Raw genomic sequence first — 13,907 nt, forward strand, 5'->3', positions numbered from 1 at the left:
GGGGCGGGGCAGAGGCTCCGGAAGGCCAGCCATTGGCTCCTTCTTCTCGCATGCCCCTAAAGTGCTGAAGCCTAGCAGGTGAGAAGGAGGCGGAGCCACTTCCGAGGGTGGGTCCACCTCCATGGGCTCCGCCTTTACCGTCACTTTCTGGAGACAGGTGTCTTTGCTGTTCTCTGGAAAAAACGCCAAAGAGGAAGAGATTAATGAGTGGTTAATGAGTGAGATAAAAACAAGATACAATAAAATAAAATAAAATAAAATAAAATGCATTTTTAACTTTTGGTTAAAGGAAAAAAAAATGCACCAGTCAGATACCAGTATCACAGCACGCGACAAACACAGTTCCCGTTAATACGTCATACGCCTCGGATTTTTAAGTTATTTTCTCACCATAAATAAAGAGCAAGTTTCAGTTGATTATCCTGGCTTGCTCGCTTTCAGGGGAAAAAAAAATTAAACCCGATCCAGTAAGCAGTATAACTTCCTTTCTGTTAAGATTTATTTGAAATTCAGATTCATATTTTATCATTATTTATATCTGTAATGTTAATGATGTTGGTACTTTTGAGCTTAACTGAATATAAAAGCTGCTGTTTTGTTTTCTGTGAAAAAAATAACCGGAACGTCAAGGCCGTAGGAGCTCATCTGGCCTGCCATCAGAACAATCACAACGACCAAAACATCGATCAGAACTGAATTCGCAGGATAAATGAGAGAGGCAATACAATTCTAGTCAGAAGAAAACGTGTGAAGGTGAACGAATGACTAATTTGTTCACAAAAATTTGACAACACGATGAGTGATGAGTTCTTTCAAACAAAACAGTCAGCATGGAAATCCGTAGAGAACTGACGGAGACACGATTTAACGGAATTGTGGACGACAGACGCCATGGCAACTCCTCGGCCTTATGTGCAGACAAGCTAATGTTCATGTAGATATGATATAAAACAAATTAAAAATAAATTTCTAATCAGTCTCGATCAGCCTGGTATTGATATCAGTATCGATCAGCCTGGTATTGATATCAGCCGATACTCAAAGCATCAGTATCGATCAGCCTGGTATTGATATCAGTATCGATCAGCCTGGTATTGATATCAGCCGATACTCAAAGCATCAGTATCGATCAGCCTGGTATTGATATCAGTATCGATCAGCCTGGTATTGATATTAGCCGATACTCAAAGCATCAGTATCGATCAGCCTGGTATTGATATCAGTATCGATCAGCCTGGTATTGATATCAGCCGATACTCAAAGCATCAGTATCGATCAGCCTGGTATTGATATCAGTATCGATCAGCCTGGTATTGATATCAGCCGATACTCAAAACATCAGTATCGATCAGCCTGGTATTGATATTAGCCGATACTCAAAGCATCAGTATCGATCAGCCTGGTATTGATATCAGTATCGATCAGCCTGGTATTGATATCAGCCGATACTCAAAACATCAGTATCGATCAGCCTGGTATTGATATCAGCTGATACTCAAAGCATCAGTATCGATCAGCCTGGTATCGATATCAGTATCGATCAGCCTGGTATTGATATCAGTATCAATCAGCCTGGTATTGATATCAGCTGATACTCAAAGCATCAGTATCGATCAGCCTGGTATTGATATCAGTATCGATCAGCCTGGTATTGATATCAGCCGATACTCAAAGCATCAGTATCGATCAGCCTGGTATTGATATCAGTATCGATCAGCCTGGTATTGATATCAGCCGATACTCAAAACATCAGTATCGATCAGCCTGGTATTGATATCAGCTGATACTCAAAGCATCAGTATCGATCAGCCTGGTATCGATATCAGTATCGATCAGCCTGGTATTGATATCAGTATCAATCAGCCTGGTATTGATATCAGCTGATACTCAAAGCATCAGTATCGATCAGCCTGGTATTGATATCAGTATCGATCAGCCTGGTATTGATATCAGCCGATACTCAAAGCATCAGTATCGATCAGCCTGGTATTGATATCAACCGATACTCAAAGCATCAGTATCGATCAGCCTGGTATCGATATCAGTATCGATCAGCCTGGTATTGATATCAGTATCAATCAGCCTGGTATTGATATCAGCTGATACTCAAAGCATCAGTATCGATCAGCCTGGTATTGATATCAGTATCGATCAGCCTGGTATTGATATCAGCCGATACTCAAAGCATCAGTATCGATCAGCCTGGTATTGATATCAGCTGATACTCAAAGCATCAGTATCGATCAGCCTGGTATCGATATCAGTATCGATCAGCCTGGTATTGATATCAGTATCAATCAGCCTGGTATTGATATCAGCTGATACTCAAAGCATCAGTATCGATCAGCCTGGTATTGATATCAGTATCGATCAGCCTGGTATTGATATCAGCCGATACTCAAAGCATCAGTATCGATCAGCCTGGTATTGATATCAACCGATACTCAAAGCATCAGTATCGATCAGCCTGGTATTGATATCAATATCGATCAGCCTGGTATTGATATCAGTATCGATCAGCCTGGTATTGATATCAGTATCGATCAGCCTGGTATTGATATCAGCCGATACTCAAAGCATCAGTATCGATCAGCCTGGTATTGATATCAGCCGATACTCAAAGCATCAGTATCGATCAGCCTGGTATTGATATCAGTATCGATCAGCCTGGTATTGATATCAGCTGATACTCAAAGCATCAGTATTGATCAGCCTGGTATTGATATCAGCTGATATTCAAAGTATCATTATCGATCAGCCTAGTACTCATATCAGTATCGATCAGCCTGGTATTGATATCAGCTGATACTCAAAGCATCAGTATCGCTTGTGGAAAAGAAGAATTGGTATCCTCCCGTCTCCAAAAATAGTATTCGGCCACATTTTCTTTCTCTTTTATAAAGAACTCCATTATAATGGACGTCGAAAACAACACTGGGATGATGAAGATATCAGGGTTTTTACTGAATGTTATCTAATGCCCTGATTCTCAAGTCAGTCAGTTCTCAAAGACCAGAGGCAAATCAGCGTTCACTCAGCGCTGGCAAATCGCCCTTGATCTCTCTCCATGAACTCTTCAGCGTTACTCCAGATGACTGAGTCACATGAGTGAACATCACAACGTCACATGGATCCGCTTGATGATTAAACCTTCAGATGAGACCTGATTTCACTTGATCAACATGATGCAGAGCTCGAGCTCTAAAAGACGAGCCGGAAGTCTGTCAGGATGACTCGGAGCTCTCCTCACATCTCCCTGATGGAGGAAAAAAGCTGGAGGTGTTCATCCTGCTACCATGAGAAGGAACAATGCGTCTGTGTTCCTGAAGCAGGCAGACGACGTGTAATTATCTTATCTCTGCATACGGGATATCAAACAAGAACGGAGCTCGCCAAGTCTCGGTGTTGGCGCTGCTCATTATATTCCAGACTCATTTCTCAAATCATTTTAACACTGAGTCAGACAAACTCCTGCTCTGGATGAGGAATGTATTAGGAGCAGATTTTCAGCGTGCGTGTGTGTCTGCTGAACACAACGACGGGATTACGCCAACACTCGATGCTTTCCGTCATATTTAGGAATCGTCTCTCCGTCTGTGGCACACAATATTTTTCAGTCAGCGTGTTAAAGTGTTTTGTTATGTCAGGAATAAAACACTTATGGACATGTTCTTAGAGGAAAATAATCAACGACGGGGCGGAGTCATGAAGCCGAGTTACCGTCATGCTTCCTGAAGTGTTTTATTCCTCTCGTACTGCAGTGGTTTTCCGTAACAGAAGCTCTGGCTGGAGTTTCGCTTGTAACAAATAATACGTTTATGTTCATGCACTTCTTCTAGTACGTTATGGTTTCTATGGTAACAGCAAACACACAGGGACTTGTACAGCGGCCGCGCCACAAATAATCCAAGGCTGATAATAAACGTGTTGTTGTTTACCCAAGAAAAAAGCGTAATCGTTGATGTGGTGGTGTTTTCTGTGAGAAGATGTTTAACATTTATGAAAGAAGTTGCTTAAGTTTATTGATATGGTGGTGTAGTGGTTAGCGCTGTCGCCTCACAGCAAGAAGGTCCTGGGTTCGAGCCCCGGGGCCAGCGAGGGCCTTTCTGTGCGGAGTTTGCATGTTCTCCCCGTGTCCGCGTGGGTTTCCTCCGGGTGCTCCGGTTTCCCCCACAGTCCAAAGACATGCAGGTTAGGTTAACTGGTGACTCTAAATTGACCGTAGGTGTGAATGTGAGTGTGTGTGTGAATGCGCGGAAAGGAATCGGCCAAGTCAACCAAACGTGGTTCCTCTCAAGCCTGGATCGGGTTCAGCAGTGACAACGATGACTGATAGGGCACAGATGAGATCATGGGGTTTTTCTGTTTCTTAGTCACATGACTAACACATGCGTCTCATATGAGACACCAAAAACCAAACACACACAAACATGCTGTCATGTGACTAAGCAACGGAAAAACCCCACGATCTCATCTGTGCCCTATCAGTCATCGTTTATGAAAACGTCGATGAAACATGGAAAACTTTTTTTTTTTGGTGAGGTTTTGTTTTCGAGTTTTTATTTCGTCCTCGGTTGGTTCAGCAACACGCTCCACCATTTTGTTTTTCTCTACTCATGGTATATGAGCTGATATACTAGTAGTAGAGTAGCCAATCAGAGCGCACAATTGCTTATATCCAGTAAATGTGGATAGAATATTCTCAGTACCATGTTTTAGGTCATATTTATGCAGAAATATAGAAAATTCTAAAGGGTTCACAAACTTTCAAGCACCACTGTATATATAAATATAAAATGAGTGAGAAGGCACATTAAATTGCTGTAATGTAAATGATATCAAGAACTACCTTGTCTCGAGGATGTTCTAACATTATAAATAGTTAAAAAGTGAGACGTGTCATTTGTCAGGATAGTAAACATTTTAATCGTTGGCAAATTGCTGTGGTCTCAGTGGAATCACACTTCAGACCGTGTTGGTATAACAGGGCTCTACATTAACTTTTGAAACCACGTGTCCTGTCGGGCAAGTTGAAAGGAAGTTTACTTGTCCGAATGTGAAGTCGACTTGTCCGAAGAAAAATTTGAGGAAAAAAACAAACAAAAAAAACACAAACTATTTGTAATAAACTAATTTCACCAGGATTACTTTAACACAATCTATTCACTGCAGAAAAAAAAAATTGGACTCCATCAATCATTAATTTATGAGAAATTGAAAACCAGAAAATTAAAATTATACAGTATATTTTCATTTTTAAATTATTAACTTTGAATATATATCCTCCACTGATTAATAATTGTTTAATTATTCATTGTGGCTCCTGTATGGTATTTAATGGTTGCGATGAAAGTTGCGGTGTTCTTGAGGTTTTTATTGCGATTACATTGCGGGAGGAAGTGAAAGTTGCGAGAAATTGTTGCGATTTTCTCTTTTTGTGATTAAAATTGAGTGATATGTTAAATATTACGTTATTACTGAAAAACTATTGATTAAAAAAACAAAGACACTGAGAAATGGTCCTATAAACAACTTTACCAATATAAAAGATAACCAGGACGACAAAAATGCAGAAAAATAGGCTTTACTTATCCAAATGCTCCTGTTGGTTCAAAAGTTAAAGTGCAGAGAACCTCACAGCACAACATGAAGTTACCTTAAAATATAATATAAATGCCTCAGCTTTCATGTAAGAAAAAAAAAACTATTAATACTAGTACTGTGTGCAGGCAGTTTCTCCTGACGCCAACGATTGGTCAAATTAGCAGGAAAGTTGCGGTGATTGGATATAATCGCAACACCGCCCTGAATTCGCAGGGATTGGTTGAATTTGCGTTGAAGTTGCAAATCGCAACATCGCGAAATCCTGGAGGGTCTGGTAAACGACCGTTTACTTTTCAGCTCAAATACACGAAGCGGTATTGGCCGGTTTCGCAAGTGGAATATTGCGCATGCGCACATCGCGCTTTCCGAAGAGAAACATCCGGCGATTCATCAAAATATGTCGAGTGAGATGCTTCGGAAATCATGTGAATAAACTGATAAATTTGATATGTAACCCGAATATCGGCGTATTTTGGCACTTGTCCAATCGGACAAGTAAATGAGACGATGAACTTGTCCGACATAAAGGATCACTTGTCCCGGACAAGCGGACAACCGTTAATGTCGAGCCCTAATAATAATAATAATAATAATAATAATCACCTTTTGGGGTCTGACTAGCATGGACTGTTTTTTGAACAATAACCGCTTAGTGTTTTATCCCATCCCAATAACTGGCAATTTACCCATCAACAATATTTAAATATCATTGGCTGGCTTTTTTTCATGGTATATCAGATTTATTCCATTCAGCGAGCATGATACTGAACGCGTCGAAGACGAGTAGCTGAATGGAATATATCTGATATACCATGAAAAAAAGCCAGCCAATATTATTATTATTATATACATACACATTCCTTTCGGGTGTTTGACGCGTCTTTCAAAATTCTCTCAAAATCTTCCGTATTTAACGAAGCAAACCTGGCGGCCATGTTTGTTTACAAATTGTCACAGTTGCTCACTCGCTAGTGTGGAAGTTTTACGTCTCCGACGTGTGACGTCATGTCTTGACAACCACGCGATATCAAACAATACTCGACGCTCGTTCTCCGTTAGGTAGAGGGACGTAATACACGCAGGGTAAGCGATATGCTAACAATATTGCATGCTATCAAACCAAATGAATTAAACCCACTAGAAGGGAATAGAACCCATGTTTTTATTCCAACGAAAAAGTATCGTGTGTATAATAATCTGATTTATTAAAGAATGACATGTCGTACTTTTAACCATTTATAGTTACATTTAACGTTGTGGAACATCCACAGAACAAGCTGGTTCCTGTTATCACTCGCGTTACGTAAGGGATCCTGAAACTGGCTTCCAGTTCCCTCGATACACTCACTACAGGAACGGCTAACAGTAACCTTTCAGAACAACGTCCTTCACTACATCCTCAATAAACCACCATTCCACTGTTTACACTGACAGGAAAACACGTGACTGTAATAAACGCCTCGCTTCTCACCTGCGATATCACACACGTACTTACTGTTACGTGAGGGTCCATAATTTGTTAAATACGTGAAAACTCTGAGCTGTAAATGGCACGTGTTTACTCACTCAGTCCAATCAGCCTATATATATACACAACCCCGATTCCAAAAAAGTTGGGACAAGGCCATGTTTCCCACTGTGAGACATCCCCTTTTCTCTTTACAACAGTCTGTAAACGTCTGGGGACTGAGGAGACAAGTTGCTCAAGTTTAGGGATAGGAATGTTAACCCATTCTTGTCTAATGTAGGATTCTAGTTGCTCAACTGTCTTAGGTCTTTTTTGTCGTATCTTCTGTTTTATGATGCGCCAAATGTTTTCTATGGGTGAAAGATCTGGACTGCAGGCTGGCCAGTTCAGTACCCGGACCCTTCTTCTACGCAGCCATGATGCTGTAATTGATGCAGTATGAGGTTTGGCATTGTCATGTTGGAAAATGCAAAGCCTTCCCTGAAAGAGACGTCGTGTGGATGGGAGCATATGTTGCTCTAGAACCTGGATATACCTTTCAGCATTGATGGTGTCTTTCCAGATGTGTAAGCTGCCCATGCCACACGCACTAATGCAACCCCATACCATCAGAGATGCAGGCTTCAGAACTGAGCGCTGATAACAACTTCGGTCGTCCTTCTCCTCTTTAGTCCGAATGACACGGCGTCCCTGATTTCCAAAAAGAACTTCAAATTTTGATTTGTCTGACCACAGAACAGTTTTCCACTTTGCCACAGTCCATTTTAAATGAGCCTTGGCCCAGAGAAGACGTCTGCGCTTCTGGATCATGTTTAGATACGGCTTCTTCTTTGAACTATAGAGTTTTAGCTGGCAACGGCGGATGGCACGGTGAATTGTGTTCACAGATAATGTTCTCTGGAAATATTCCTGAGCCCATTTTGTGATTTCCAATACAGAAGCATGCCTGTATGTGATGCAGTGCCGTCTAAGGGCCCGAAGATCACGGGCACCCAGTATGGTTTTCCGGCCTTGACCCTTACGCACAGAGATTCTTCCAGATTCTCTGAATCTTTTGATGATATTCTGCACTGTAGATGATGATATGTTCAAACTCTTTGCAATTTTACACTGTCAAACTCCTTTCTGATATTGCTCCACTATTTGTCGGCACAGAATTAGGGGGATTGGTGATCCTCTTCCCATCTTTACTTCTGAGAGCCGCTGCCACTCCAAGATGCTCTTTTTATACCGTGTCATGTTAATGACCTATTGCCAATTGACCTAATGAGTTGCAATTTGGTCCTCCAGCTGTTCCTTTTTTGTACCTTTAACTTTTCCAGCCTCTTATTGCCCCTGTCCCAACTTTTTTGAGATGTGTTGCTGTCATGAAATTTCAAATGAGCCAATATTTGGCATGAAATTTCAAAATGTCTCATTTTCGACATTTGATATGTTGTCTATGTTCTATTGTGAATACAATATCAGTTTTTGAGATTTGTAAATTATTGCATTCCGTTTTTATTTACAATTTGTACTTTGTCCCAACTTTTTTGGAATTGGGGTTGTACACACACACACACACACACATTTTTTTTTCCTTTGGGGGAAACGTGTTGTTTCCCATTAAATATGTGAATATTGTGGATGTGTTTGAGCTTCGTTCTGACAGCCCAAGCACACGATACGAAATAAACCGAATTCCTGCTGAGTGGAGGTTCAGTCACCTCAGCATCTAGAACATTCTCAGGTCCACTTAAGCAAAAACGAGGAAGGAAACAGATACCAACGCGATGAAGAGCACATAAAGAGGTCCTGCGCTTCAGTAGGTGTCTTAATGAAAAATTGCTCGTCAACCGTCCTGATATCAGAAAATAAAAAGGTCTGCAGTCGCCCTGAGCGAGAGGGAGGGAGATGGACAGGGACTTGGAGAGGGACAGGGACAGGGCTTTGGAGTGGGACAGGGACAGAGACTTCGAGAGGGACATGGAGAGGGAGAGGGACATGGACAGGGACTTGGAGAGGGACTTGGAGAGGGAGAGGGACAGAGACTTGGAGAGGGACAGAGACTTGGAGAGGGACATGGAGAGGGACAGGGACAGGGCTTTGGAGTGGGACAGGGACAGAGACTTCGAGAGGGACATGGAGAGGGAGAGGGACATGGACAGGGACTTGGAGAGGGACAGGGACAGAGACTTGGAGAGGGACTTGGAGAGGGACATGGAGAGGGACAGGGACAGAGACTTGGAGAGGGACATGGACAGAGACTTGGAGAGGGACAGGGAGAGGGACATGGACTTGGAGAGGGACAGAGACTTGGAGAGGGACAGGGACTTGGAGAGGGACAGGGACAGAGACTTGGAGAGGGACAGAGACAGAGACTTGGAGAGGGACAGGGACAGACTTGGAGAGGGACAGGGACATGGAAAAGGAGAGGGACAGAGACAGAGACTTGGAGAGGGACAGAGACAGAGACTTGGAGAGGGACAGAGACTTGGAGAGGGACAGAGACAGACTTGGAGAGGGACAGGGACATGGACTTGGAGAGGGACAGAGACAGAGACTTGGAGAGGGACAGGGACAGACTTGGAGAGGGACAGGGACATGGACTTGGAGAGGGACAGAGACTTGGACTTGGAGAGGGACAGGGACATGGACTTGGAGAGGGACAGAGACTTGGACTTGGAGAGGGACAGAGACTTGGAGAGGGACAGAGACTTGGAGAGGGACAGGGACAGACTTGGAGAGGGACAGGGACAGACTTGGAGAGGGACAGAGACAGAGACTTGGAGAGGGACAGGGACAGACTTGGAGAGGGACGGGAAAAATGTGATCCTTCTAGAGTTTTTTTTCATTGTGTGCTGCAACCTTTCCCTTCTTATCAGATCGGTTCAAAAGGTTAGACAAACAGCCGCTATAAATAACAGGAGGGTCGATGCCATCTGCGTTCATCTCTGCACTGGTGGGCGGGGCTAGCAGGGACTGACTCTGATCCCCGCCCAGTCAGTGGAGCAGTGTGTTGGTGGGTGGAGCTTGGTACTGTGTCCCTGTGTTTATGTCTGACTCTGACCTAGATAGCCTGAGTACAGTGTGTGTGTGTGTCCAGGTGTCGGGCTCTGGAGGAGGCAATGCCACACGGACAACCAGCAGCCTGCTAATCCTTTAATAAGGGGCCTGGAGCCAACACCATGGCTGGGGTCACACAAGGGACACACACGCTTACTTTCTCCCTCTCTCTCACACACACACACTTTCTCCCTCTCTCTCACTCACACACACACACACACTTACTCCCTCTCTCACACACACACACACACACACACACACTTACTCCCTCTCTCTCACACACACACACACTTTCTCCCTCTCTCACAGACACACACACACTTTCTCCCTCTCTCACAGACACACACTCTACATCTCTCTCTCTCTCACACACACACACTACATCACTCTCTCTCTCTCACACACACACACACACACACACACACACACACACACACTCACTCTACATCTCTCTCTCACACACACACTACATCTCTCTCTCTCACACACACACACTACATCTCTCTCTCTCACACACACACACACACACACTACATCTCTCTCTCTCACACACACACACACACACACACTACATCTCTCTCTCTCTCACACACACACACACACACTACATCTCCCTCTCTCACACACACTCTACCTCTCTCTCTCTCACACACACTCTACATCTCTCTCTCTCACACACACACTACATCTCTCTCTCTCACACACACACTCTACATCTCTCTCTCACACACACACACTACATCTCTCTCCCTCTCTCTCTCACACACACACACTCTACATCTCTCTCCCTCTCTCTCTCACACTCACTCTACATCTCTCTCTCACACACACACACACTACATCTCTCACCCTCTCTCTCTCACACACACACACTCTACATCTCTCTCCCTCTCTCTCTCACACTCACTCTACATCTCTCTCCCTCTCTCTCTCACACTCACTCTACATCTCTCTCTCTCACACACACACACACACACACACACACACACTACATCTCTCTCCCTCTCTCTCTCTCTCTCTCTCTCACACACACACTCTACATCTCTCTCCCTCTCTCTCTCACACACACACACTCTACATCTCTCTCCCTCTCTCTCTCACACTCACTCTACATCTCTCTCTCTCTCTCTCTCTCTCACACACACACTCTACATCTCTCTCTCACACACACACACTACATCTCTCTCCCTCTCTCTCTCACACACACACACACTACATCTCTCTCCTCTCTCTCTCACACTCACTCTACATCTCTCTCTCACACACACACACACACATACACACACTACATCTCTCTCCCTCTCTCTCTCTCACACACACACTCTACATCTCTCTCCCTCTCTCTCTCACACACACACACTCTACATCTCTCTCCTCTCTCTCTCACACTCACTCTACATCTCTCTCTCTCTCTCACACACACACACACACTACATCTCTCTCCCTCTCTCTCTCACACTCACTCTACATCTCTCTCTCTCACACACTCACTCTACATCTCTCTCCTCTCTCTCTCACACACTCACTCTACATCTCTCCTCACACAACACACTCTACATCTCTCTCCCTCTCTCTCTCACACACACACTCACTCTACATCTCTCTCTCTCTCACACACACACACACTACATCTCTCTCCCTCTCTCTCTCACACTCACTCTACATCTCTCTCTCTCACACACTCACTCTACATCTCTCTCCCTCTCTCTCTCACACACTCACTCTACATCTCTCTCTCTCACACACACACTCTACATCTCTCTCTCTCACACACTCACTCTCCCTCTCTCTCTCACACACTCACTCTACATCTCTCTCTCTCTCACACACACTCTACATCTCTCTCTCTCACACACTCACTCTACATCTCTCTCCCTCTCTCTCTCACACACTCACTCTACATCTCTCTCTCTCACACACTCACTCTACATCTCTCTCTCTCACACACTCACTCTACATCTCTCTCTCTCACACACACTCTCTACATCTCTCTCACACACACTCACTCTACATCTCTCTCTCACACACTCACTCTACATCTCTCTCTCTCTCACACACTCACTCTACATCTCTCTCTCTCTCACACACTCACTCTACATCTCTCTCTCTCACACACTCACTCTACATCTCTCTCTCTCACACACACTCTCTACATCTCTCTCTCACACACACTCACTCTACATCTCTCTCTCTCACACACTCACTCTACATCTCTCTCTCTCACACACTCACTCTACATCTCTCTCTCACACACTCACTCTACATCTCTCTCTCTCACACACACACTACATCTCTCTCTCTCACACACTCACTCTACATCTCTCTCTCTCACACACTCACTCTACATCTCTCTCTCTCACACACTCACTCTACATCTCTCTCTCTCACACACTCACTCTACATCTCTCTCACACTCACTCTACATCTCTCTCACACTCACTCTACATCTCTCTCTCACACACACTCACTCTACATCTCTCTCTCACACACACTCACTCTACATCTCTCTCTCTCACACACTCACTCTACATCTCTCTCTCACACACACTCACTCTACATCTCTCTCTCACACACACTCACTCTACATCTCTCTCTCTCACACACTCACTCTACATCTCTCTCTCACACACACACTCTCTACATCTCTCTCTCTCACACACTCACTCTACATCTCTCTACATCTCTCACACTCACTCTACATCTCTCTCTCTCACACACTCACTCTACATCTCTCTCTCTCACACACACTCTACATCTCTCTCTCACACACTCACTCTACATCTCCCTCTCTCTCACACACTCACTCTACATCTCTCTCTCTCACACACTCACTCTACATCTCTCTCTCTCACACACTCACTCTACATCTCTCTCTCTCACACATCACTCTACATCTCCTCTCTTCACACACACTCACTCTACATCTCTCCCTCTCACACACTCACTCTACATCTCTCTCTCCTCACACACTCACTCTACATCTCTCTCTCTCTCATCACGACTCACTCTACATCTCTCTCTCTCACACACACTCTCTACATCTCTCTCTCACACACACTCACTCTACATCTCTCTCTCTCACACACTCACTCTACATCTCTCTCTCTCACGACACTCACTCTACATCTCTCTCTCTCACACACTCACTCTACATCTCTCTCTCACACACTCACTCTACATCTCTCTCTCTCACACACACACTCTACATCTCTCTCTCTCACACACTCACTCTACATCTCTCTCTCTCACACACTCACTCTACATCTCTCTCTCTCGACACACTCACTCTACATCTCTCTCTCTCACACACTCACTCTACAGCTCTCTCTCACACACACTCACTCTACATCTCTCTCTCTCACACACTCACTCTACATCTCTCTCTCTCACACACTCACTCTACATCTCTCTCTCACACACACTCTACATCTCTCTCTCTCACACACTCACTCTACATCTCTCTCTCTCACACACTCACTCTACATCTCTCTCTCTCACACACTCACTCTACATCTCTCTCCCTCTCTCTCTCACACACTCACTCTACATCTCTCTCTCACACACACACTCTACATCTCTCTCCTCTCTCTCTCACACACACACTCACTCTACATCTCTCTCTCTCTCACACACACACACTACATCTCTCTCCCTCTCTCTCACACACTCACTCTACATCTCTCTCTCTCACACACTCACTCTACATCTCTCTCTCTCACACACACTCACTCTACATCTCTCTCTCTCACACACTCACTCTACATCTCTCTCTCTCACACACTCACTCTAC

At 44.1% G+C, this 13,907-nt stretch overlaps 1 protein-coding gene across 4 annotated transcripts in view; it reads right to left on the reverse strand.

The window, feature by feature from the left end:
- The window catches only part of znf827 (zinc finger protein 827), a 360,579-nt gene that overhangs the window by 82,244 nt on the left and 264,428 nt on the right, over positions 1–13,907 (reverse strand). For all 4 annotated transcript variants that reach the window (XR_009655091.1, XM_060926541.1, XM_060926539.1 and 1 more), the window contains exon 6: positions 1–173. This exon is cut by the window's left edge and continues 67 nt beyond it. Coding sequence is in view for 3 of the 4 variants with exons in the window: in XM_060926541.1 (XP_060782524.1) it covers positions 1–173 (173 nt within the window). In the remaining variant the exon portion in view is untranslated. The remainder of the gene's footprint in view (positions 174–13,907) is intronic.

The sequence above is a fragment of the Neoarius graeffei genome, chromosome 7 (assembly GCF_027579695.1).
Source record: "Neoarius graeffei isolate fNeoGra1 chromosome 7, fNeoGra1.pri, whole genome shotgun sequence".
Taxonomy (NCBI): Eukaryota; Metazoa; Chordata; class Actinopteri; order Siluriformes; family Ariidae; genus Neoarius; species Neoarius graeffei.